Source organism: Acomys minous (genome assembly GCF_964271855.1).
Source record: "Acomys minous genome assembly, chromosome: 15".
In the NCBI taxonomy this organism is placed as follows: domain Eukaryota; kingdom Metazoa; phylum Chordata; class Mammalia; order Rodentia; family Muridae; genus Acomys; species Acomys minous.
The window spans coordinates 72,521,647-72,548,251 of NC_140497.1; the positions used below are offsets into that span (position 1 = coordinate 72,521,647).

A 26,605-nucleotide genomic window follows, 5' to 3' on the forward strand; every position below is an offset into this window, starting at 1 on the left:
TAAGTACCATGGTAAATTCAAGAAGTCAATCATCTGGGAAGAGTTGGATGGCTCACAAAAGATTATGACTTATGGTCACATATGAAGTTCTATGAGAAAACAATCTAATGAATGCTACAAGTTGTCAGTGAGGGACCTTCTCCAGTAAGTGAGAGCTTAGAAACACTCACAAAGAATTATATGACCTATGCCCTGAAGTGTGGTCCTGAGTTATGATAAGCATTGATGGGCAAAGTACTAGAAATGTAAGAACTATGCTTTCAGGAACATACACACTCACATACACACACTCACACACCCACACATACACACATGTGCACACATACACACACACATGCACACACACTCACTCACATATACACACATGCAGACACAGATATGCGTGCACACACACACACACACACACACACACACATACACACACACACACACATGTACGCACACAGAGCAAAAAGGATCCTGAAAGAGTCAAAATCATTTTCTGCCAACTCACAAAGCAGCCTAACTCTACACTCTGAACATGCCAGTCCTAAAAATGATAACATTTACCCTCATCTTTTTTTTTTTTTTTTAGAAATATTTTTTCTTGTAAGCTGCCGAGCATTTAGAAAACATCATTCCATCTCCACATGAAAATAACTTGAGGGGAAGAATTATTTTTGTGACATAAATGATAAAATCCAGAATCAGCCATATCAAATTATTTGCTGAATGTCGTGTGGCTAATAACCGACACAAGAAAGAATGACATCTTTTTCATGGCAAAGTTCAGTTTACCGGGTCACATTGCACCTGGGAAGATATAAGGGTTTATTTAAAAAAGCAAACAGAACAAGAATTCGAGCAACAGGAAAGTATTTGCCGTGAACCCTGCACTTAGGACGACGCTTTGAGCAATGACACATGGGGCTTTAGCACTGTTTGTGGTCAGCATACAAACTGTGGTCCAAAGCGCCTCTTTATCTCTTCTTGCAGAATTTGCTGTCTTTGGCTCTTCTTTTCCTCATCCGTCCGACAGCTACGCTAACCCCTAACTGTCTATAAGCTGGAGATGTTCAACGATCCATCCCCTCCTCACAGTTGTGGGGATAAGAAGCAATGTGCCAAAGCCTGTCAACCTCTTCAACCTGCAAACCCTGGTGTTGTGCTCACTACATTCCAGGGAGCGAGAAGCAGGTTTGGGTTACACTAAGTCACCAACCATTAACCAGGACCGTTAGGGTAAACCAGGTTCTCTGTCTGTCTGTCGGTCTGTCTGTCTGTTTGTCTGTCTGTCTGTCTGTCTGTCTGTCTGTCCGTTTGTCTGTCTCTCCCTCCTTCTTTCCTTCCTTCCCTCCTTCCCTCTTTCTCTCTCTGTCTCTGTGTCTCAGACTCAGTATGTGTGAGGTTTTGAATTTATCTTAGAAATTTTTTTATTACTGAATTTCTCATTTCCTATCAGCAATATTTTCACCCTTGGGGCTTATTAGACTACATATTGCAGCATTTCTTAATTGGTCTTGTCTCCTTTGACAACAGTAGAGACGTTTTCAAAATACAAAGGTGATTTTTTTTTTATCAGCTCTCCTTTGCAGTCCTCCCCTTGTCTTACTATTGAGTGCAAGCAGGATGAGGTCCTTAAGCAGCAGCCTGTGCCAGCCTCATCACAACCATTTCCCCCAGGAGGTGGGTGAGAAAGCTCAGAGGGTAAAGACACTTTGCTTCATAAGCTCAACATCCTGAGTTCGATCCCTAGAGCCTACATAAGAGTGGAAGGAGAGAGCGGAGTCAACAAAGTTGTCTTCTGACTGCCACATGTATGTGCCAATGTCATACATATGCCTGTGTGCATGCATGAGCATTACATACACACACACACACACACACACACACACACACACACACACACAAAGTTTAAAAGTTTAAAATTCCCTCTGTGGTGGAGTAAGTTTCATCATTTCTTTCTTTTGTGTTATGGGGAGTTGAACCAGGCTCTCACACGAGCTAAGTGACCACTCTCCCATCGAGCTACCACCCTGCGGAATCCTGTCATTTCTGAATGCTGTGTTTCACAGGTACCATCTTTCTCCCCATTCCTTCAACAGGCTCTTCTCTCCATCGCCAATGGGCCTTTCATTGCCTTTCACACCCTTGGGAGTAAGCATCTTTAGCTAGCCTACTTACCTCCTTTTCTTCAAGTGCCTTTGAGATGCTACTTCTTCCAAAAATACCTCACCTGACCCGGCAAAGATGCTAAGAGCTCTTGCCCTCCACACAGCATGGCAACATCCATCACAGTTGTGGTGGGGATGCAGTCATCCGTGCACCCTATGAGATGTGGTCTTAGGCAGTAATGCTGCCCAATTCTTACTGCCAACTCTTCCCATCTTGTATACAGCGAACAGCATCTTGTATACAGACTCAATGCTTTTGTTGAACAAATAAATAAAACCTCCATCTCCTGAGCGCTACTCTATGGCGAGCCCTATTCTGAGACATTCTCTTTAACTTATTTAACCCTCATTTATTAAGAAGGTACTAATTTTTTTAATCATAGTTCTATAGATGTATATGTTGGAAATAAAGCCCGGATTAAGTTATTTGCCTAATATCACCTGGCTGACAGTTTGTGTAGTCAAGGGTACAGCCTTTCCTATACCAAAGTCCAGTGTGTCAGGCCATATTGCTTCGGACTAGTTTTATGGCCCCAGGAAGAAACAAATAGAACCAGAAGTAGCGCAATGGAATGGTATTTGGTGTGAGCTCAGCATTTGCGACTAAAGCTTTGAGTAATTACAAACAGGGGCTTAGGGCTGTTTGCAGTTAGTATTAGAGACCTCACACCAAGTCATGCAGCAGATAAGTGAGAGGGCAAAATCCAAACTCAGTCTCTATATGCACAGGTTAACTGTGACCCTGTGCTACCATTCTGATCACATGCTTTGGAATTGAAGAGACTTACTTCACGAGGCAGAGTGCAGGGAGGGATTAAGGATGACGCAAATCTAGCAGACCCTGGCCTGATCTGGCTTGTTCTTCCTTCTTTAGGTGTAGAGGCATGCCAATGGATTAGTGGCTGCTATTACACCCCTTTATTTTGATGTGCACATGCTATCTGTAATTTGTATATTTATGTACATATTCATAGCTCCAAGCATCATATTTATCAGACCTTATTACACATGATTCATCTAGGCTTTTGGAGAAGATAATAAGACTGGCAACCTGGCCTTGCAGATTATATACATATAGTGTAAAGCTGGAAAGAGGATTTGCACAGTTAGGAAGATCTCAGAGTGTTCGGGAGAGGAGCACAGCGGGACTGGGAGGCCGAGGTTGGAAAAGCACAAAATCAAAGCCGGTTGTTCAAAAACCAACTGTACAAACTATTGATCAACCAAACAACCAAACTGAAACAAACAACTCAAAGCATATAGAACCCGAAATTCAATACATGGAAATGCTTAATCCACTTTAAACCCTTGTTGGATACATGCATTCATTATTCACTCAGCGAGTGTTGAGTCCTGTCACGACTTCACCCTCCAGTGCCGGCTTTGGAATTGTGTGTCTGAGTTAGGACAAGCTGTGCACAGGTTGAACCATGGAACGCTGTTTCAGTTCTTTATGTCTAAAGCGCCATGGTCAGAGCTTTTCAGCTGTTTTTTCATAGCATTATTGTTATTGTCATATACTTGGGTAGACTCCAACAGTAGGGGAGTGCCATGTCATATGCGCTGGCCAAATGGCTGGGCAAGGGAAGCCAGACTCCTTCTTAGAGAGGGTCTGTGCCTGTGGTCGGATTCCTCAAGAGACGAAACATAAGGTGCTCTGACTAAAGAAAAGGAAAACACAAATGAAATGCAACAGCACATAAGTTCAAGTATAGCGCTGTTTGTGTTATGATAAATGTTTGTATCTGAACTGCTACTGGTGATTTAAGGTTTTGTTTAAATATTAGATGACTTGATATGTTATGCATAGTCTAAAATATACTCTGTTTACTTAAATATTGTGTTGCTTTTTTATTTGAGGAGGGAGGGAAGGAAAGAGAGGGAAGGAGGGAGGGCATGTGTGTGTTTGTGTGTGTGTGTGTGTGTGTGTGTGTGTGTGTGTGTGTGTGTGTGACACAGCTGACCCACTTACCAGTGGCATACATACAGAATTACTCTTCCGCAGATAAAATTAGAAGGAGACTAAGTTTATCAGGTTTTTGTACTGTAAGTTTTCTGTGTTAAACTATACACTATACACTAAATAAAATATATCAGATTCACTGAGGCTTTTTGGAGCTAATTAATAACACAGTAATCAAGAAATAATAAAGAGTCTGAATTAGTCAGACAATATGTTCAGAGCCTAGCATATAATATGCATTGTATTATTTTAAAAAAAAGAATTAATGTATTTTAATTACATAGTAAGTCTGGTATGTTTCTTTATGGTTACATCAATGTTTTGAATTGAATTAAATTACTTTCCAGTTTAGGGGAAATTATCTATTTGAACAGTTTAGTTGGAAAAGAACATTCGCAGTGTTTGCAAGATGTTTTTGTCCACTCGGAAGTGGTCTGTGTCCTTGAGCATAAGCTACAAGTGACCCCTGTGTTAATTATTGGCAAATTGCCCCATCTCAACTTAAGGAAATAAAGTAACATGTTTGCCTACAGAAGGTTACTAGTTAACAGGCACCACTTAAGAAGGGTATAAAAGAATTGCAGCCGAGCTACTCCCAGCAGTCTGCTTCCACCAGTGTCAGCAGCAGCCACATAAACAGCAGCCATGAAGTGGAGCGGATCCATTTTTTTCGCTTTTCTCCTAAGTTTTGCTGAATCCAAAGACGTGCATAAGAATGAGTTTGGAATCGGTAAGATGCTTTATGATTTGGGAACTATTTTTCTGTAAGAAAGTTCTTAAAAATTCTCACATTTGCATCTCCAGATATCTTGATTTAGGCATCATATTTACTGCTGTAGACAAGGAAAATGTTTAACTGGTGGCTAGATTTTGATGAATGATAAATGTACTTTTATGAAAGAAGCTTATAAAAGAATAGCAATGCTTATTTAACGCAGTCATTTTTTTGTGCATTCCATGCTCGTTCAATTTTTTTTATCTTATTTGTTTAATTGATATATATATATATATATATATATATCAATTAAATATATATATATTTGACAAAACAATATAAATGGAAACCAGGCCACATTCCTAGCTACTTCAGATTGACAAACATAAACAACCTTTTTATTCTCAAATTTTTAAAAAGGTCTAATTGTTTAACTCTCTGAAAGCCTTACTGTGACTGGGCCAACTAGCATAACTACGTCTAAAGGCTACAAAAATAGGCCAGTTAGAATATTGTGCTACTAGGGAGCCAAATACTTAGGCAATCTGAAATATTGGTGTTAGTATTAAGTCTGCAATTGATCATTCTGGTTAGTTCTGTTCCTTAATTTGTTTAGTCTTCCCAAGTGTAAAACTAGAACATCTGGATAGGCGATTCCTATTAGCTTTTCTCCCCTCTCTCTCTGTCTGTCTCTGTCTCTGTCTCTCTGTCTCTGTCTCTCTGTGTCTCTGTGTCTCTCTGTCTCTGTCTCTCTCTCTCTCTCTCTCTCTCTCTCTCTCTCTCTCTCTCTCTCCCCGGTTTTTTGCGACAGGGCTTCTCTGTGTAGTCTTGGCTGTCCTGGACTCTCTTTGTAGACCAGGCTGGCCTCAAACTTACAGCGATCCACCTGCCTCTGCCTCCCAAGTGCTGGGATTAAAGGAGTGCTCCACCATGCCTGGCTCCTAATAGCTCTTCAGTTACAAAATCTTTTGTTTGGGTTTATGTTCAACAATAATCACTTCCCAGTTGAAATCATCGCTTGTCAAAATCTCTTTTGTTTTCCAGCATCCACATTGGATTCTTCCCAGTGCTTGACAAGGAAGAACATACATAACGTGTAAGTTTTGCTTGCATAAATATGGCACAGAAATACTATAAAAAGATGAGTTTAGATAACTGAACAAAAGTTTTTTTTCTGAAACAGGGTCTCTCTGTGTAGCCTTGGCTGTCCTAGACTTGCTTTGTAGACCAGGCTGGCCTTGAATTCACAGTGATCCGACTGCCTCTGCCTCCTGAGTGCTGGGATTAAAGGCGTGCGCCACCTTGCCCAGCTTTGAATATAAGCTTTTAAATTATAAGAGTGAAGTGAACAATTTTAAGGCTTTGCTTATACTGAATATCAAACTGATATGCAAAGTGTTTAACTTTGGGCAACGCGTTACATATTAGCCTTTACATTACCCGGAATTCCATGAAGTGAGCCAAATTAGATTTTCAAAACTGAGGATTCGTTTCTCAGCAGTCAGTGACAGCTTTGTACGGGTGCAGGAACTTATCTTATCACTACCAACAGGAAGATACTGCTACAAGCTCAAAAATTTTGCAAGCCGTGGGAAATAAAATATTTTTATTTTTGTTATTTGTGGAGAATAATTTATTCCTTCAAACACTGCCACAGTTTTAACCACTTGAAATTTATAGGAAGGAATCTAAACATATGTGTTACTGGTGGTGTTCGCATGCAGGCTGGACACATACCACTTTGAGTCCATCTGGGACTACTACAATCTAGGTTTGGAGTTCTGTCATGCTGGGAGCAAATATCATCGGAGGGGTAATGACTGAATCTTTGCTTAAGTAAGAAAACAAACTGTAAAGACCATAGATCTTCCCTTTTACGCATGCATAACACTGAGCAGCGGTCCAAAAAGGAGGAAGCACCTTTTTGGGAGATCCATTTTTTTTCACTTTTAAGAGTTGCATCTGTTTTTATGAGCGAGGATGGCAAAACTAAGACTGACATTTCCTGTAGATCTTTAGCAAAGGGTGCCCTGTAAGTAGATCAGAGCATATGCCACCAATAGAAAAAGATGTACTTGAAAGACAAGTGTGACCCAAGGCTAGCCCTGAAGCTTCTGCATGTTTTTTTTTTCAGTGCTATCATCACCTTTGCCCAGTTTGTTCAGGAAGCCAATTTTGAGGAAGTAAACAAAATGACGAGCGACGTATTGACCGCAATTAAGAAAGCCACTAGCGATGAGCAGCAAGAAGAGTGTTTAGAAAACCAGGTGAGTGAATAGAAAGAGAAGCCAGTTTGAGACTTAACCACAATTTAGACTGCAGAAGAGAAGATGCCCGGAAGAGGGGTGTTTGGTTATTTGAGAACCTGTTGTTTGAGAGAAGAATTCTATTAGTCCTGGAATCCTGAACAGCACTGTTGCAAAGTGAGTGGCTGCTAAAAAGAGCCAAGATTAACATCGAAACACATGGCTAAGGCCCCAGAGTAAGATTATCTGAGTGACCATACCCACAATATACGGGTGACATTGAGTCCATTCAGAGTTGACATGGAGATTTATGTTAATGACGAATGGCAGTTTATTTCCTCTTATGCCACAGCGTGGCTGACACCATTCTAGGGAACAGATTGCTCCTCAAAACACTGCATGGAAGACGAGATCTACCAATCAGAATGCCTGTCCAGTGAACTAAGAGAACTTGGCTGCAGCTTATCACCAGAATCTTTATATTATTTGTTAATGTTAATTTATTAAATTATATTATATATTTACTTGATATATTATATACATAATAAATATATATTATATTTAATATAGTATTGTATTACTATAACATGTGATAACTTAATTAATTAATTAAACTAATTAAATCTCTGCAAGCCTGCAAGGTTGAGGACAGTTTTTCCATGGAGGAAACTGAGGCACAAGGAAATCACTCCTTTAGGGAAGTACAGTTTGGTAGAACCGAGGTTTAGGTGAGGCCATCTGGCTTCAGAAATAAGGTCTTCTGCAAGATGCTCAAAGGGCTCAGTGTAGCACAGTGAGTGTGAGGCCCGGGCTGTCGGATCCAGCAAACACACAGGAGTGTCAGTATCTGATAGCCAGGTGGGTCAGACCTTCAGAAAAACAATCAAGTTTAAATTCCCAGTTGTCCTAGTGTAAAAGCTTGTTACAAAGTAGTTGCTACTGTTTTTTTTCCCAGAGATGGGGTCTCTCTGTGTAGTTTTGGCTATCCTGGACTCACTTTGTAGACCAGGCTGGCCTCGAACTCACAGTGATCTGCTTGCCTCTGCTTCCCAAGTGCTGGGATTAAAGGCGTGCGCCATCATGCCCAACACTGGTAGTTGCTACTCTTTAGTTTATTTCTGCGTGGAAAAGACCTTTATACTTGGAGTCATTCAAGGATGGAGACCTCTGCCACAGTGGAGCCGAAGCAGACAAAATGTTATGTGCCTGGGCACTATGTAGCAGATCTCCTTTTTAAAAATGATAAAACATATTCTTTGAGTGTTCTGTACAAAAATTTTGTAATCACATCTGCTTTCCCACCCCTCTTCCAACTCCTCCCACTGCCCCCACTGCTGCATCTCTATCAGTTTCATTTACTTTTCTTTAAACCCATAGTGTTTAATTAGCACTTCCAGTACATGCCTGGGCGTAGGCCCATCCACTGGCGCATGCGCCAAGGGCCACATCCTAAGGAAAACCTATTCTTTATCGTCCAGCAGCCGACGTCTGTCAATGGCTCTGTGGCAAGGGGCTGGCGCTCTCTGAGCCCCTCCCTATCCATGCCGGAGTTTTGACAGGCTTGATTTTATGCAGGTCTTATGCACACAAGCAGAGCCATTGGAACGTCATGTGCGCTATTGGCTGTGGTGTCTGAGAACAGTTTTGCAGCAGTCCTCCTGCAAACACCGTCTCTTAAAATCTTCTCCTTTCTCTTCTCCAACGGACACTGACCCTTGAGGGGAGAGGCTATCCCCTCTGTATAGATGCCTCATCTGGGCCTGAGCACTTCACAGTCACTTTTCCTCTCTACTTGGGCCAGTTGTGACTCTGCATTCATCACCATCCAGTGCATGCAGGGGTTTCTGGGAAGGAGACCAGGCTGCACTAAGCCCTGGCTCTAAGTGTTTAGAAGGCAGTCTGATACTATGTCCATTCAGTGAAATAAGTAGAAACAGGTTCCCTGTTAGGGCCTATGGGGTCTTGGGTCAGTTTACAGTGTCAGGCACGAGTTGCACCCCGTAAGAGGAAGCCTGAAATCCAGCCAGAGCAGTGCTGGTCCCCCTGTGAATTTATGCCGCTATTGCACCAATGGATACACCTTAGCCAGACTAATGGTTATTGTAGCTCACAGAGTTTGAAGCTGGGCAAGGTCAGCTCCTTCTGGCGTTACAAAGTCTAGGCAGCAAGAAGGCAACCTCAGATGCTTCCAACTCTAAAATGTATGAGCTAATAAGAATCTTCCTGCCTTTTATTTTTGTTTTTGTCTTTCTCTGTTAATCAAAGATGGGTATATAAATTATGCCCAAACACTTCTTTTTTAAAAATATTTATTGTTTATTATTATGTATACATAGCTCTGCTTGCATGTACATCTGCAGGCCAGAGGAGGGTATCAGATCACATTACAGATGGTTGTGAACCACCATGTGGTTGCTGGGAATTGAACTCATGACCTCTGGAAGAACAGTCAGTGCTCTTAACCGCTGAGCCATCTCTCCGGCGCCTGCCCAAACACTTCTTATTGTGATTTTTTTTTTATTCAGTTAGAGTTCAGGGTAGTGTGATTTGGCATTGCAAATGTAAAAGATTCCTTTAAGAAGGTGGATTGACACAAACATGGTGGCACAGTCCTATAATCTCAGGACTTGCGAGGCTGAGGCAAGTGGATCTGAGTTTGAGGCCAGTTTAGTTCCATAGTGAGTTCGAGGCCAGCCTCGAGCACATCCTCAAGAGGCACTGTCTCAACCAACCAAAGGACATCAATAACCAAAAGTAGAATATAGAGATTTAGAGCTGTAAGTAAGGCCATCAAGAGTTTTAATATATTAGCAGTCCTAATAGGTAAATAAAGATTTTCCTAAGGTGGATGAAACATGCATTTTGCCCCCCTAGAGGCTTTCTTTAAAATACTGGTCTTGTCCAATCTCAGTGAATTTGGCAATAAGGAAGAAAGCATTTTAAGATGTTGTAGCTAAATCTGTAATTATGACTAATGAAGGGTGGTTTCATTTTTAGTCCACTTTGAAATCACTTTTATTTTGAACTAAAAATAATATCCAATTTTAGATTATTGTCTTGTTAGAAGGGCAAATGGAACGAGTATCTATAAAACAATGATTATGTGAAAAGAGGGAAGTCGCTATTACTCTGGGGCCAAATCTTTCATGAAATAAAAGGGTAAAGTCACTTAATTTAAAACCAAGATAGGAAAGATAAAGCATTGTGTGACCACCCCTTTTTCTTTTAAAATCAGTGTCTTACAGTTATGTGCGCTACCCAAGGGTATAAGCTTACAGCCCTTCACTCCAAAAGCTGCCAAAGAAAGTCATCCCGCCAGACTGAGAGGAAATAGAGTGAATGTGTCGGGGTGGGGGGAGGAGTTTTTTAAATTTACTGGTCTCATTTTGGATATTAGAAAACTTGACACGCTTATTCCAGTGGAGTTAAGTCGTCTCTCACTAACAACGGAAGGTTTTCTTTTCCAAGCTGTCCGTGTTTCTGGATGAAATTTGCCACGAGAAGGAGCTCACGGACAAGTACGGACTCACAGACTGCTGCAGCCAAAGTGAGGACAAAAGACACCAGTGTCTGCTGGCACGCAAGAAGACCGCTCCGGCCACCGTCCCACCCTTTCATTTCCCAGAACCTGCCGAGACTTGCAAAGCTTATGAAGAAAACAGGACCATGTTCATGAGTAGGTAAGGACCATCCACCAGGCAGCCCACGTTTCTGCAGGCTACGCGTGGACTCCAGAGTATGTGGAAGTAGGAGATACTGGCTGGGCGTGTCTGCTGAGGGCAGCACAAAGAACAGCTCAAGGGCTCCTGTTAAGCATAGACTGTGAGATGCCGAGCAGACCACATACAGGTTCAACCTTGGCGCCTTTCCCACTTTTAAAGCCTTGATCTTGCTTTACGGGAAAAACACGTCAGTGTTGCAAAGAATGACTTCCGAGAGCCGAGTGTTTATGCACCACACTCCCCAAACTGACAATTAGGATTGTGTGGTCAGATGCTGCTGGAACAAATGTGCTCGGCACAAATGGTTGGGTGAATGCTCCCGAGCTTTGACGTCACCCTCTCCCTTTCCTTTTCCCTTTAAAAATATTTCATTTTATTTTTGAGACAGGGTCTCAGGAAGGTCAGGCTGGCCCTGAACTAAGTATGTAGCTAAAGATGGGTCTGACCTTCTTATCTTTTTGTCTCCATCTTGCACATGCTAGGGTGACAGGCACATACATACATATGTACATACATGTACATACATTCATATTCATACATTACATGTCTGTATCTATCATTTATATCTATCTATCTATGTATCTGTCTGTCTGTCTGTCTGTCTATCTGTCTGTCTGTCTGTCTGTCTACACACACACACACACACACACACACACACACACACACACACAGAGAGAGAGAGAGAGAGAGAGAGAGAGAGAGAGAGAGAGAGAGAGAGACAGACGACAGACAGAAAGACAGGCAGACAGACAGACAGAAACTCCCTATGGTGGTCACTGTTCTTACGGATAGAGTTTCTCTCTCTGCCCTAGAAGTCTGGGCTCCCAGATTTGTCTGAACAGATTTACTGTAAAAGACATTTCAATGAGGATCGTAGCATCTTTGTTTGTTTTTCTAATACACCCTGGGACAATGTATTGGATCTTTTATTTTCTCCTGGGGTTGACGTGGAGGAAACTTTTTGACAGCATCTGGAAAAAGCATGCACATTTTCCCATAACAGCACAGTAAAGAGAAAGCCCAGTGCACGTTGTTGCTTTTGATGCTATTCGAATCTTTAAGTAAATTCTGGAGTCCAGTTCAGAGCAGTTGCAGTCCATTCTTTTAAAAAAAAACATGCTTGTGAATCTCCAAGTGTTGTCCATTTTGCAGGTTCATCTACGAAGTGTCAAGAAGGAACGCCTTCATGTACGCACCTGCCGTTCTTTTCTTGGCTACCCAATACGACAAAGTAGTTCCTGCCTGCTGCAAAGCTGAAAACATGGACGAATGCTTTCAGGCCAAGGTGGTATCTCTGTGAAGCTATCTGAACCTAATTGGGGTCTAGCTATGGTTTGGGAAAACAGAGTTAAAAATGGAAATGGGCCCATGTGGAGAATACGATCTTCAGAAGAGCGTGTGATTCCTTATCATCCCAAACAAATGTCCTTTTCGCTGGATCTTCCTTCCCAATTAGCAGTGAAATTCCAGTTTGTATTTATTGTTAGAAACAATACCCATAATGGTAAGGTACAACTTGAGGCCAAAGGAAAAATTTGTGTGTATTTTATGGCTTCATGAATCAGCACTTGCTGAATCGTTAAAGAGAGTAGAGGTAACAGCAATGTACGTGGGAGAAGTGACTTAGTAATTATAAACTGATGGAGTGATGAGAGTGTGTTTTCTCTGTAGAGCAGGACAGTGAAATGCTTCCCTACAGCTTCAAAAACAATATTCATACAGAATAAACAACCCGAGAGATAACTAACAGGTGGTGCGCACACCATAAGTTCAACCAACTCTAAAGCAGCTGAAAATTGCTGGGGTTGTTCACATGTCAGCGAAATAGAACACATGCCGGCGTCTGCCTCTTGTTTGGTGCTTTGCTTCTTGACATGGAGTCTTATAAAGAGCCCCAAAGGGGTCCAAACTCCTAAAAATTGCAACTATGAGGCAATCTTGTCTTTTTTTTTTTTTTTAATTTTTTTTTTTTTTTGTTTTTTTTTTTTTTTTTGTTTTTTTGAGACAAGGTTTCTCTGTGTAGCCTTGGCTGTCCTAGACTCGCTTTGTAGACCAGGCTAGCCTCGAACTCACAGCGATCCGCCTGCCTCTGCCTCCCGAGTGCTGGGATTAAAGGCGTGCGCCACCACGCCCGGCCTTTTTATTTTAATTTTTTTTTTGTTTTTTTGTTTTTTTGTTTTTTTTTTTTTTTAATGGAGCAGGAGTTAGGAGGCTTCAGTTTGTGTGGAGGCTGGACGGCCACAGTTGTCAAAATGGTTCCAGTATCAAAATTATGATGCTATACTTTGAAGGATTTTAAAGAAAACCCAAGCATATATATGTAAGAACTAATCTAAAAGTCATGAAAAAAAAAAAAGAATAAGAATGTGCTTAAATGTCTGGTGATTCTAAGTTTAGTGAAAACTATTTTATGCACTTTTCTGTGTTATGTGTACTGTTGCTTTTCTAATTCTTAGCTATTACAAAGAATACATGAGTTTTCTTAACACTTCACTTTTTCTGCATCTAGAGAGCATCACTCACAAAGGAACTGAGAGAAGGAAGCTTGCTCAATGAGCACATGTGTGCAGTAATAAGAAACTTTAAATCCCGAAACCTCCAAGCCCTGTAAGTAGGACTGCTGTTTCCGTTTCCCCAATGTCACCCTTAGAGAGCGAAGAACTCGCCTTCGATGAGGGAGAATTACAAGGTTTAGCGTGTTTTCGGTCGTGGCGTACCACATCATTAGGCCACATTTCCCTAGCTCTTCTAGAAGTAGGTATCTCAGCCTCGTGTTCACTGCACTTCCTGATCTGGTCCATTGTTTCATTTGTTGCTCCTCATTAAAATATTCCCTTGAGTCAGTTCCCGAGAAAGAATAAGGAGGTTACCAAGATAGGACTTGATAGCCTATGACCATATAGTGGGGGAGGAGGTCCCCGTCAGTCATAGACCTAGGGGAGGGGAATAGGGTGAAAGGGGGGGCGGAGGAATGGGAGGATACAAGTGAGGGGCTAACAAGTGAGTTTTCATCTGAATACATTAATAAAAACTTATTATCGGTGAATAAGCCAATAATAAAAGATCTCAAAAAAAAATATTCCCTCGCGGCGACAACATTAGAAGGCAATGGCATGGAGGTGCTCCTTTTTTTATTGTCGATTTTGGTGGGGTTTCTTGTGCCTCTACCTCCCTCCACCAATCCCCCAAATCTAGATGGAGAGAAAGAAAGTTCTTGGGAGGAGGGGGCAGAGTTCTCTTTAGCTACTTCCCGCTGGGCCGATTAGGGTCATTGGGTTCTTTGGGGGCAATACTGATCTCCCGCATCAGGACAGGCTATCCAGCAGTCCAGCAAACAGTAAGCAACTTCTCCCTACCCTGACCATCTCCTGGGAGCCCCCTCCCCTCGCTGGACTCAGGTTCTTAACACCCCCCCTCAGAGTCCTTGAAATTTCACTAATGGCAGCTGTCAAAAACCACACCCCTTTCTGAGGCGATTATCAGCTGTGGACAAACTAAAAGTAGCTTCTTATCCCACACTTGGGATTAAAACAAAAACCCGTCGACATAACATAACTGAGATTGTAAAGAAACCAAAACTTCCACTTCAGTGACAGGTGAAAAAGACAGTTCTAACGGATGTGAGTCCTACGTCTTGTGCACAGCCGGGACTCAGTGGATGTTTTCAGTCATGCCGTTACTCCCAAAGACTGGCTGGGCCTTCCTGCTGGAAGAGGTCTAACGGAGCCTTTAATTACCTCCCAGTTCTGCTAGAAACGTAATGATCAATTCACAAAGCACTTTAAGATTCCGTCTTCGTAGTAAATTAGAAGTGAAGACACAATTGCAGCAACTACGTAATGTATCTGTCAGCAAGCAAAGCCACGCGCTCTGCAGTTACTCCCAAACCCCCTCTTTATCAGGACCCCGGAGCCAGCAGCTTTATTGATACGTTGCTGGTCCTTCTGCTTTGGTCTGATGACTTTGTCTCCAATGTTGAGTCTGCCCTACTTCTTTTATTTCATCCTTTCATGCATCTGCACTCTTCCCCGGGTTCTCATTTATTCCTATGAGATGAAAAACAAGTATTATTCTAAAAGAATTTTCCCACTTCTTAGTTATTTGTCATATGTGTGTGTGTGTGTGTGTGTGTGTGTGTGTGTGTGTGTGTTCTTTTTGAGGCAAACTCTGGTAGTTCAGCCTGGATTTGAACTCCTGATTCTCTTGCCTCCGTTTCTGGTCTGCTGGAGTTATAGACGGGTGCCATGCCACTACGTCTACAACAGAGGTCCCACATTCTCAGGGTTAGGGAGGAAGAAACATGGACAGCATTTATCTAGCGGTTCCTAGATAGTCTGTCTACAGGAAGCGACAAACCACTTCCAAATCATTTGGGGACCCAGCCTGCGATCTACAGATCTGCCTGGAGAAAGTGGCGCAGACGCTGATGAGACCTAAAACTCATTTCCTTTAAAATAAGACACCTCACTCAGTTCTTTCCCTTTGGAGGCAACTCGGTAGACAATGTGATTTCGTTCTGATGAAAACTATTTTTGTAAATCTTCCTTTCCCAGAACCATGATTAAGCTAAGTCAAAGGTTTAAGGCGAATCTTACTGAGATACAGAAGCTGGCCCTAGACGTAGCCCACATCCACGAGGAGTGCTGCCAAGGAAATACACTGGAGTGCCTGCAGGATGGGGTAGAGTCTCTTTCTTCTTACCAGATGGTTTCTGTTACCTTCATGTTTTGTCTCATTCTAAATGTCTCACTGTGCCGGGGTTGGCTGTGTGGCTTGGTTTTCACTTTAGGCATTAGCATTAGCAATGCCTGCTCCTTTTGTGATATTACGGTACGTTCATTTAAAAATATTTTATTAATTTATTCATATTACATCTCAATCATTATATCCTCCCATTCTTCCCTCTCTCCCGCTTTCCCTCTATTCCCCATTCTTTTTTTTTTTCAATATCTCCCACTAGCTAGCTAGTTGCTGGTTTACAACAGAGACACTTCTCAGGAAAACTTACAAATTGACATCAGAGAGATATAAGATGATGGCCATCTTGAAGTTACAGACTGTCTTTTGTTTGCCATTATCCTTATAGGACAATACCTGGGATATTGAAGGATGCTGTCATAGTTTAATGACAAATTTATAAGTAAAAACAACCCAAGAAACTGTTTCACAGGGGAAAATGTCCATTTATGGCAAGCAGAGGTGTGAATGAAGGGATCTAAAATAATTAAACACCCAAACTTTTAGCAATAGATTAATAAGAAGTGAGCCGGGTGTGGTGGCCCACACCTATAATCCCAGCACTCGGGAGGCAGAGGCAGGTGGATCGCTGTGAGTTCGAGGCCAGCCTGTTCTACATAGTGAGTCCAGGACAGCCAGGACTACAAGAGAAACCCTGCCTCGAAAAACCAAAAATTAAACAAAACAAAATAAAACCTGAAACACTCAAAACTTAAAAAAAAAAAAAAGAAGGTGATAATGTACATGGTGTGGCTATTTTGGGCCAATCCTAAGCTTCCTAGATATTGAATGAGAGGTCTACATATACCAAATTACTCCTCCTCTCATCCCTGTGACACCAAGGAGACTTAAAAAAAATCCCTGTTGTTAGAGGCTCAACTGATTTGGAAACAAGGACAGAAAAGACTCACTCAGCATCCTCCTGTGGCCCTGCATGCGTTCTTTGTGAAGGTAGCCAGGGAAGTTAACGGGTGGCAGGGCCTCCCAGGGGACAGAGTAGGGCCAACACTTGGGCAGCTGGCATCTCTGCCACAGGCCCCTTAGGAATATCAGCAAAAAGTATTTTGTTTTGTTTTTTTTTTCTGTCAGCTTTCTTGGTTTGTAAGTGACAATCTTACTTATTTTTCATAGTTAAAAAATTAGCTTTTAATTTTTGGAGCTCATAGCCACTTTTTCATTAAGAGCAGAAGAAATCGTTTTAGTATCTTAAAAGAAGGCTTTAACAATTGAATAATAGGTTTCAATGGTCCCTGCTGGGAAGGCCCCAGCAGAGCTCTCTCTAGCATTTTGCACCGCCAGTTCTTGCTGTTGTTTTTTTGAGTCTGGAGCCTGCCCTCTGCAGGGAAGAGCGGGTCACTAAAAAGATCCTTCTGATCAAAATGGAGGGAAAGCCAGCAAGGTTAGAATGGCAGAGGCAAATATTGACCATTGGAAAATTTCAATATCAATAAAAAGTTCCAATTTTGTTTAAGCAGCACAGTTCCTTCTTTTCTTGAAGAATTTTACTAAAATAGACAGTAGGACTTAGATGAAAGCTTTGGAAAGAGGATGTGAACAAACCGGGAAGAAATGAGGAAAAGCAAAGGTGAGGAAAATAAAATGGAAGACAGGAGGTAAAAGCTGACAGGGAGAGATAAGGCAAGACACCTTTATTCACCCTTGATACCTCTCTTCATTTCTCCATTTATTTCTTCTTCCACTTCTCCTTCAGGCTCTAAGTTCCTATCTTAAAGGATAAATCTCTGAGACTTATGTATTGTTTTGCCCATTACAGGAAAAAGTCATGACATATATATGTTCTCGACAAGATAGTCTGTCAAGCAAAATCACAGAATGCTGCAAACTACCCACAATCGAACGTGGTTATTGCATAATTCGTGCAGAAAATGAAGACAAACCTGACGGTTTATCTCCAAATCTAAGCGGGTTTTTGGGAGATAGAAATTTTGCCCAGTTTTCTCCAGAGGAAAAAGTCATGTTCATGGCAAGGTAACGTACGCTTAAATGTACATCCGCAATAACAAAGACCACCAGGTGATCGGCAGCTTTGCTGTGTTACAGTGAGGAGTATTGTCTATAGTTTTTGAACTCATGTGAGGCTCTTTTGAATTCAGGGAACCATAGGCACAGAACCAGTAACTAGGGAATAAGAGCTGTCATAGACTGACGAACATCCAGCCAATGACCACTACTGATTGGGTTGTTTATGAATCTGTATTTTGTTTTATATTTTCTCTGAAGTGAAAGGAGGAATAACATTCCCTTTAAATATCTCATACGAAAACCACCATTAGTTCTCAAAGATAATTTAGATATTTTTGTAATAGGGAGGGCTTGGGCTGCCAAGTTGGCTCAGTGGATAGAGCACCTTACCACAAAAGCCTGGATTCCTGATTTCAACCCAACGGAACTGACTTCAAGTGATTTCCAAAAGTGGTCCCTTGATATCCCATGTGTGCTACGGTGTAATGCCCCCTCCAGAAGTCATAATGGAATAAAGTTAAACTCAAAAACAAGAGCTGGAGATCATGAATATAATGTCTTGCAATGCATTTTTAAAAAGAGATTTGTTTAATTTCTACTGGGGAAAAGAATAGGGTAGATATAACTGATATCCAATTTGCTGTCTTCTGTGTACACACCCACCCACATACATACATACACACACACACCAAAAGTTACCCCAACAAACAAACAAACAAACAAACACCTTCAGACTGCACCAATACTTCATATTTTGACCAAACAAATAGATCCTGGGGAAGAAGTGCAAAAGGCAAAATCAAATGACCAAGAAATGCTAAACAAACAACATTTATTAATATATAAAACAGGTGAGGTTCTCTGTGCCTGTAAAGCTTTGGAACAACAGAGCTGACTGTTAAATCTAGTCCATGCCAGCTTCCAAAACCTGGAAGATTTTATGTAGCTTTATTTTTCGATTCTTCATCCAAACTTTCTACAAGCTCTGGAACGTCATCATCCTCTTCATCAATGTGTTCTGGTTTGGGTACTTTACTATCCAATACTTGTAGGAACTGGTCAGCTAACTTTCTAAGGCTCCTTAAACTGTCAGCAGCAAGCTGGCTTAACATTCCAGGAAGCATTTCTGTGACTGGTTTGGCTTCTGCATGACCAGTAATTGCAAAGGTGTTAGTTGGAATGAATAACTGTCCCATCGTCTTTAATCATGTTCGCCTCTTCGATGCCCGCTATATTGTTCACAGCCAGTTTCTTTAGAGAACTCTGAGGCTTTTTGTCATCAGCGGTAGTTGTCCTATGCATCACCTTCTTCTTCCTGCGAGCTGTACCCTTGCCCCCTATCTGGACCTGAGCTTGAAGTTTATCTAACTTGCCTTGATTCATGGTGTTGGTAAATCTGCAGTGGGGAGGGTCCTTTGACACCATCACTAGGCAAGAGCAAGATGGCTGCCTGCAATGCATTAAAAAAAAAAAGCCATGCGCCTAATATAAGTTGATAGATAGAGCCAGATAGCGGGTCTTTCACTGAAATAGATTGCTTGATAATCACTGAGTTTTAAAGGAAATTAAAACATATATAGAGACATTTTCACAGTGGTAGTTTTTTTTTTTGTAGTATAGTCAATAGGCATGTATTAATTCTATTTGTCTCTATGGGAAACTAATACCTTTCCTTTATTGTATGTGCCTACGGATGCCACTCGAAGAGGGATTTGTGCAGCTCTTAATGGTTTCTGAGGGCCCTCCCTAATTTAAGAGTCGGATTCTAATGCAGTATTAAAAATAACGGCTCAATTTTCTCCTCAGTATTCCCAGAAGATGCGGCTCCTTTGTTGTAATAAGATCAGGTGTTCACATATCACTTGTAGTGCTACAGGAAATGACGCAAACTGAAACTGAGACTAGATTTAGGAGGCACATCTAGACATTTTATTGGCGGTAAAAGAAAACACTGCCAATACCTATAACCCTAGAACACAACTAAGAATCAAGAACTGTCTCTGCACGGGCATATGCGCACACGTCTAAGAAAGCTCACATTTGCTTCAGAGAAACAGGCCTTCAATGGAAAGAACGTTTGCAGTAGGAATTTTCTCAGTAGAGAATGATCGCCTTCAGGCTCCTGTGCTTCCTTCACTCATGCCTCTGCTCTGCTTGGCCAGAAGCTGAGCTAGGGACCCTTCCCTCTTCTTCGGGTGTCACCTCTCTTCCCGCCCTCCATCTTTTTTTACTTTTTTCCCCATTGATTTATCACTATCAAAGATAGATGAGCCATTTAAGCTTGTTTCTGTCTCCTTATAAGAAATGCTTTGGGGGAGGGGAGATGTTTTCTCTTACTCAGCACCAGCTCTTCCCCGCTCAAAACAGTCTTGTCATGCTATCCGCTGTGGAAAACATACTTGTCGGATAAATGAATGTAAGCCTTACAACTGAAAAGCCAAAGTGTGATATAAAATAAAATAAAGTGGCGTATTTACATCACTCTGCTTAAGTAGAAATAATTTCACACATATGCATACATAATTTTAGACCTAGGTTCCACATTTGAGAAGAAACATGTAGTGTTCGTCTGAATCTGGTTTACTTATTTAATGATTTCCTGTTCCGTTATTTTCTGGCAAATGTCATGATTTCACAAAAGAACGTTTTGCATGGTAATTTGGGGGACTATAGATAGCCTGAATTAATATTTTTGCTGTTTATAGAATTTAAATGATGTCTGTTTTTCTGCTTCACTTGTTATTTGATTTTTTTAATGCCTATATGCTCTGACTGTTATATAGGAATGGCTAGGGAATTAATAGTGCAATTTGTTCCAACAACATAATATTTTTCTGTATATTTCAGCTTTCTTTATGAATATTCAAGAAGGAACCCTAACCTTTCTGTCCCAGTCATTCTAAGAGTTGCCAAAACATACCAGGAGGCATTGGAGAAGTGTTCCCAGTCTGAAAATCCACTTGCATGCCAGGAAGACCAGGTAACCTGCACTAGAATTTGGGGGATAACCTGTAAAACTGCACTGATAGGAACCATTGAAAATGCTGTTAGTAGGGGCTGGAGAGGTGGCTCAGAAGTTAAGAGCACTGGCTGTTCTTCCAAAGGGCCTGCGTTCAATTCCCAGCAACCACATGGTGGCTCACAATACTCTATAATGAGATCTGGTGCTGTCTTCTGGCGTGTAGGCATATGCTCTGGAAGAATACTGTATACAAAATAAATAAATAAATAAATACATACATACATACATACATAATACTGTTTGTTGGCCAGCAAAGTGGCTCAGCAGATAAAGGCACCTGTTGAGTAAGCCTGGGGACCTAAGTTCGATCCTTGGGTACTAATGTAAAGGTAGAAACAAAAACAACAACAACAACAACAACAAAATGAACCCCAGTCCTTTGGCACATGCTCCCCATTGGATAATAAAAAGAAAAATTAAAAAATACTCTTTGTTCAAAAGTAACTATTTATTAACTAGTAACTAGCTAGTTATACTTATGAACTAGTAACCTAGCAATTAAGTAGTAATTCTAACTAGCAACCAAAGGCATAAAAATGTTAGTTAAAAGCTCTATGGAGAATTCAATAGAGACAATATTCATCTTTTGACAGCTTCTGGAAGGCAAAATCTTGTACAGAAACTGAAACCATCTGTCCAATGATTGTATTCTCAAGAGTTCATTTGTTTTAATTCTTAAAAGTCACACTTTATCAATTTTAATATTTTTATAAAGATTGATTTTATAATATAATAAGATACTGGCATATAGAAAATGTTTGTCTGGGAGGGGAGAAAATGCATGTAATACTGCCTGTGTTTTTAGGAAAAAGAATTGCAGAAACACATCCAGGAGAGCGAAGCGCTGGCCAAACAAAGCTGTGCTGACTTCCAGAAGAAAGGACCATATTACTTACAAAACCAGTATGTTTTTTTCCCCTGAAGCATTTTCAGTGATTTAAAATTATTAATATGAGGGAGACATAGATTTAAATTCTTAAGACACTGCTACTCTCAGTTTCATTCACCAATTGGATAGATGCCACGATAAATTTGAATATGTGATTTCTCCCAGGTCATCCCCTTAAGAACCCGCGTAAGGTCTGATCTGTTGAACTGGCTTCAGGCTCTACACTGTAGATTAATTTAGGGGCGATATCCGTTCTACTCAAGGTCTGTCAAGGTTGCAGCATCCAAAGTTCACAGTTGGAGTCAAGGAAGTGCTCAGGTTGAGAAGAAACCAGTCTGCAGAGAAATCTGCATCCCATAGTGGTGGCAATGAGGTTACCTGGGACGAATGACAGAAAAAAAAAACTTTTTAATCGCTGGGCCACATGCCTTATGTTTTCGGACACTAAAAGAGAAGGAGAAAGGGGTAAAAACTCATGATGACACGGGGAAAATGCTTCTTTCAGGTTTCTCATTGCTTACACAAGGAAAATCCCTCAGTTGACCTCAGCGGAGCTGATAGACCTCACCGGGAAGATGGTGGGCATCGCATCCACGTGCTGCCAGCTTAGCGAGGATAAATGGTCCACCTGTGGCGAGGGAGCGGTGGGTATCCTATCTCATTTCTGCTCTGTTTGACTTGAGGCTGTTTCACATTTTCCATCTAAGAGACGTAGTGGGAACCTGGGTGGAGACGGCACGGCTTGGTTTGTTCGTAGAATTCAGGTGGAGGAGGTGTGGGTGCGCATTCTCTCAGTGATCTGCCTTCGGCCAGCCTCCCAGTCTTTCTAGAACGCCTGGTGGAAACGCAGCCACTTCACTCAACCACACACAAACTTGCAAAAACTCCTCTTCTTACAGATCACAGTCAGTCATCTTCCTTTAGGTACCCTTAGGGTTCTGACTTTCTCAGGCCGGTCTTTACCATTATAGTGCTATTTGGGGGAGTTTGTTCCCAGGCAAAGTACAGGTGTGAGATCCATGTTCCGGATAGCCAGCCCCTTAATCTTCTTGTCACACTGAGAGGGAACGTCTGCCACTAAACTTGAGCTGTTTGCACCTGATATTTGAGGATAAAGATTGTACCATTTCTGTAGGGGGACTGCCTCAGATTAGGTGATCTGACTGACTCACGCAGGCTCAGCCCGAGAGTAGTAAGCACGCAAACGTGCGAACCTTAATTAAAACTGTATAACCTGGTGTTTAAGAGATGTCTTCGAAGCATGGGAGATTAGAAGAATCGGTATGGAAATCTTAAACACACACTCACCCATTTATTTCCTATTAGCTGTGTGTGTGGAAATGGCAAAGGTTAGCTTTGCCTTATTCTAGCCTTCAGAAAGTGATTCTCCGTACCCAAAATGCAAATGCGGGGGATGGAAGAGATGGCTTAGACAGTGAAAAGTGTCCTCTTATAGGGCACCCACATTTGATTCTTAGCACCCACTGAAAACGGCTCTCAAAACACCTTTTCCTCCAGCTCCTTGGAGAGTTGATGCCTCTGGCTTCCACGGGCATCCACACCCACCCGCACATACCAACCACCCCCTATATGCACATAATTTAAAATAAAATAAATATTCAAAGAAAAGTGAAACTCAACGAGATACACACAGAAAACTCCCAAATGATTCATGCATATCAAGCTGGAGGGGCATATTTTAAATAGCTAAAGGGCTTTCCTCAACATCACATGTGTTAACCAGCTGTCGCCACACACTAAGCTTTATCCCAGGCAAACAGGTAGATGTCAAAGTCCGTAACGTCATTGCTATGTCAGGTAATACCACATGAAAAGTTCCCTGTAATATTAGCGATAAGCTCCTGGACATTGGGTGTCACTGCGTGAGGTTTCTGGAAACGTGAGACAACCTGGATAGCGAGTTTCACCTCCCTGCTTTCTTCTCGTTCATTCTCCTGACCAGGCTGACCTTTTCATTGGACACTTGTGTATAAGGCACGAAGCAAGCCCTCTGAATTCTGCTATTGGCCACTGCTGCAACTCTTCGTACTCCAACAGGAGGCCGTGCATCACCAGCTTGGTGATGGATGAAAGCTACGTCCCTCCACCATTCTCCCACGACAAGTTTATCTTCCATAAGGATCTGTGCCAAGCTCAGGGCAAAGCCCTGCAGACCATGAAACAAGAGTAAGACATTGTTATTTTCTACCATGGAAAAGACCATCGCTGGAAGGAGGAGTTGAGGCTCCTGCCTTACATGTTGGACACTTACAGGGACACTCCTGCCCTTGAAACACTGAGTCTCTTTAAAATTCATTCTGCTTCAATTTTCTTACAGCCTTGTGGGGGAAGTTGGTTTGAAAAAAAAATCCACTAAGGCAGATGGTTTTCTATCTATGAGAAATTATCTCTGTCCTAACAATTGTGATGTATTTGTGAGAAGGGAAACAGATGACATATTTTGAAAAATTAGGAGAGATCTTTGTAGTGAGTTTGGGCACTTCTAGTCCAATTATAGGAAATACATGCTTGCAGCTACAAGCAGGATAATTATATCTGACTCTGCCATGTAGTTTTTAAAAAAGGAAATGAACACACATTTTATTCATGACAAGAGGCATTCTGTAAGGATGATGGGGGTGGAAGCCAGTGGAACCTATGTTCTTCAAGTACCCATGTATTTTAATTTAAATTTAATACTCACTGGCTTTGTACATGGCTTCCTTCATTGGGAAACCTGTTTTTCCATTTTTCTCCATCCCAGTCAGAGGAGTGTTTCAGGAGATAAAAAGAAAGGTGCTTTGTTTCCCAAGACTTCCCTATTACCTTGCCAACTTTAACTCCAATGTGTAATCACTGCTAAGTGAGTATTATAGGCAGTCGGTGCCCCTCAGGTTAAGCTATGGCAATGGCTGTGTCAGCAGCTAGCCATCTGGGCTTGTGCGCATGGACAGACCACATTGTAGAAGAGGGAAGAGGAAAGAATAATGTAGACAAGCAACACAGAGACCACAGTTCAATCCGTTCAATCCATAAAAGCACAGATGGTCCTGATGCGGTGTTTCACCTGTAGCCTGCACTGGGCCAGGGCATCAGTTTGGCATGTGTCCAGCCTCAGCCTTTCTGATGAAAAGCGTGAGAGCTAAGCCTGCCAGTGAGTGGAAGGGGTGGTGGCTGAGGGTGAGGGTTGCCAGGGCTCCGAAAAATGTTCTACTAAAAAAAAAAAACAACATTTTGGCAAAGTGCCATTGCATGGCAGACTCTTCTGTATTTTCTTCTGTTTTGAACCACAGGCTTCTCATTAACCTCGTAAAGCAAAAGCCTGGAATGACCGAGGAACAGCATGCCGCTGTCACCGCCGATTTCTCTGGCCTTTTGGAGAAGTGCTGCCAAGGCCAGGAGCAGGAAGCCTGTTTTGCGGAAGAGGTATGTGTGAAACATCTTACTCTTCCCCAAGTCTTGGCGTGCGGTATCTGCAGCAAAGGATGGAAATGACATCCGACAAACCCGTAACTTAAAATAATGACGAATTTAAATTTTCTTTGAAAAAAAAATCTTAGGAGATTTAACAATAATAACTCTTTTCTAACTATTAGGGAGAATTAAAAATTTAAACTACATTAAGAGAACCAGTAATTTTTATTTATTTCCTAATAGAGAAAATGATTATGTGTATATATACATATATATATTTGATGATACTGGTGATAATGTAGACTGTTTGTGAGATAAAGTTAATGAATTTTCATGAACCGGATCAAAAGGATTCACCAGTTAGTGTATTAATGATATAACCCTGATAATATTTTTAGGGAGTGCTCTTGAACTCACTTAGGAGCACATCTTTGCATGCCCACAGTAGAGATAAGGACCTGTCTGAGTTGACGTTTGACTGGCACAATCCTCTATCTCTTTATCTGAGCATTTTTATGCATCTTGACTTTCAGGGTCCAAAGTTGATTTCCAGAACTCGTGCTGCTTTGGGAGTTTAAGCTCCTCCAGGTAACAAAAATTTCAGCCCTGGCTAAATAATGACATTGATTCTCCCTTTACATCAATCTGTAGTGATAAGAATTCTAAGAAATACCATTAATTTAAAAAATTAATATAATTTAATAAATCATGTTTATTTTTAAAATATTGAAACAAAAGTTTGGGGGGGCGGTTTCACAGGCTTCAGAAAATGCCCTCAGAAGACCTTCCTATGTTTCCATTAACAAAATAAATTACCTTCTATTTTTACTTAATTAATAATATAAACTATTTTTTTATATTGCAGAAGGAAGAGAGGACCAAACGAGTTGATGGTTTGGTATAAGCTTTTTGGATTGATTGTAACTGACAATACTTTATGACATGGTGAAGACTTCTATGTGAGATTTCTTTACCTTCTAAATAAAGACTTTTTGACTATTTCTCTTCTCCTAGTCTGCTTATTTATGTAAACAGAAGAGTTTTACATGCCACTGCCTAAAACAGATTCTATTGAAAATCATGAGTAGCAGTCACTGTAGAAGAAGAAAGCCACCCACAATGGGTCTACCACACTAGAGGTTGGATGCTTCTGTGACCTGAGAAAACACTCTTAAGATAAACACTGTTAGTCTCTGCCTGGTCCCCTTGCTCCTCATGTGTACTAGTGAAAAATTTACCAGAAAATGAGAAATGAAGTAATTATGTTTCCATAGGACACATGAAAATTTAACATGTGTTATTTTAAATCTTGTTTGCTTGCCTATTCATAAACATTTAAAAACATGTCCACAGCACTGTAGTTTCTTTGATCCAATGTACTTACTTGCCTTATTCTTTTTTTAAGTGTGCAATCTCCACCTGGCAGGTCCTGTTCTGGGCAATAGCCACTAGATGGTCACTGACTTCTACTTGCTTTGGCAGAGAGTAAGAGGGAGAGTAAAAAAGCAATGGCACTACGTTGTGACCTTCAAGAGGTGATAACAAATTGTGAGAGAACTGAAGGGTGGGTGAGATCTGTTTGATAGAGGAAATTGCCACAACCATTGAGGAAGTTGCACTCATTGAGGAAGATGAGGGAGCATTCCTCAGTTCCAGTCCAGGGAGAAGGCTTTCCATGAAAGAGGACAACATCGCAAATGAAGTGGGCATGCCAGTGCAGCATGAAAGGCATCTGGGAGTGCATCTGTTAACTTAGAAGCA

At 41.3% G+C, this 26,605-nt stretch overlaps 1 protein-coding gene and 1 pseudogene across 2 annotated transcripts; one reads left to right on the forward strand and one right to left on the reverse strand.

Moving 5' to 3' along the window:
* Positions 1-4,700: 4,700 nt before the first annotated feature.
* Positions 4,701-25,845, forward strand: AFP (alpha fetoprotein). Its single transcript, XM_084759640.1, has 15 exons — positions 4,701-4,846; positions 5,876-5,927; positions 6,966-7,098; positions 10,546-10,757; positions 11,952-12,084; positions 13,309-13,406; positions 15,353-15,479; positions 17,311-17,525; positions 20,367-20,499; positions 21,347-21,444; positions 21,936-22,074; positions 23,394-23,617; positions 24,724-24,856; positions 25,378-25,432; positions 25,710-25,845. Exons 1-14 carry the CDS (start codon positions 4,762-4,764, stop codon positions 25,420-25,422), a joined length of 1,827 nt encoding a protein of 608 aa, XP_084615766.1. The 5' UTR covers positions 4,701-4,761; the 3' UTR covers positions 25,423-25,432; positions 25,710-25,845.
* Positions 18,395-18,914, reverse strand: LOC311584922 (transcription factor BTF3 homolog 4-like; annotated as a pseudogene). Its single transcript has one exon. The product of its transcript is annotated as a transcription factor BTF3 homolog 4-like (transcript).
* Positions 25,846-26,605: the final 760 nt, after the last annotated feature.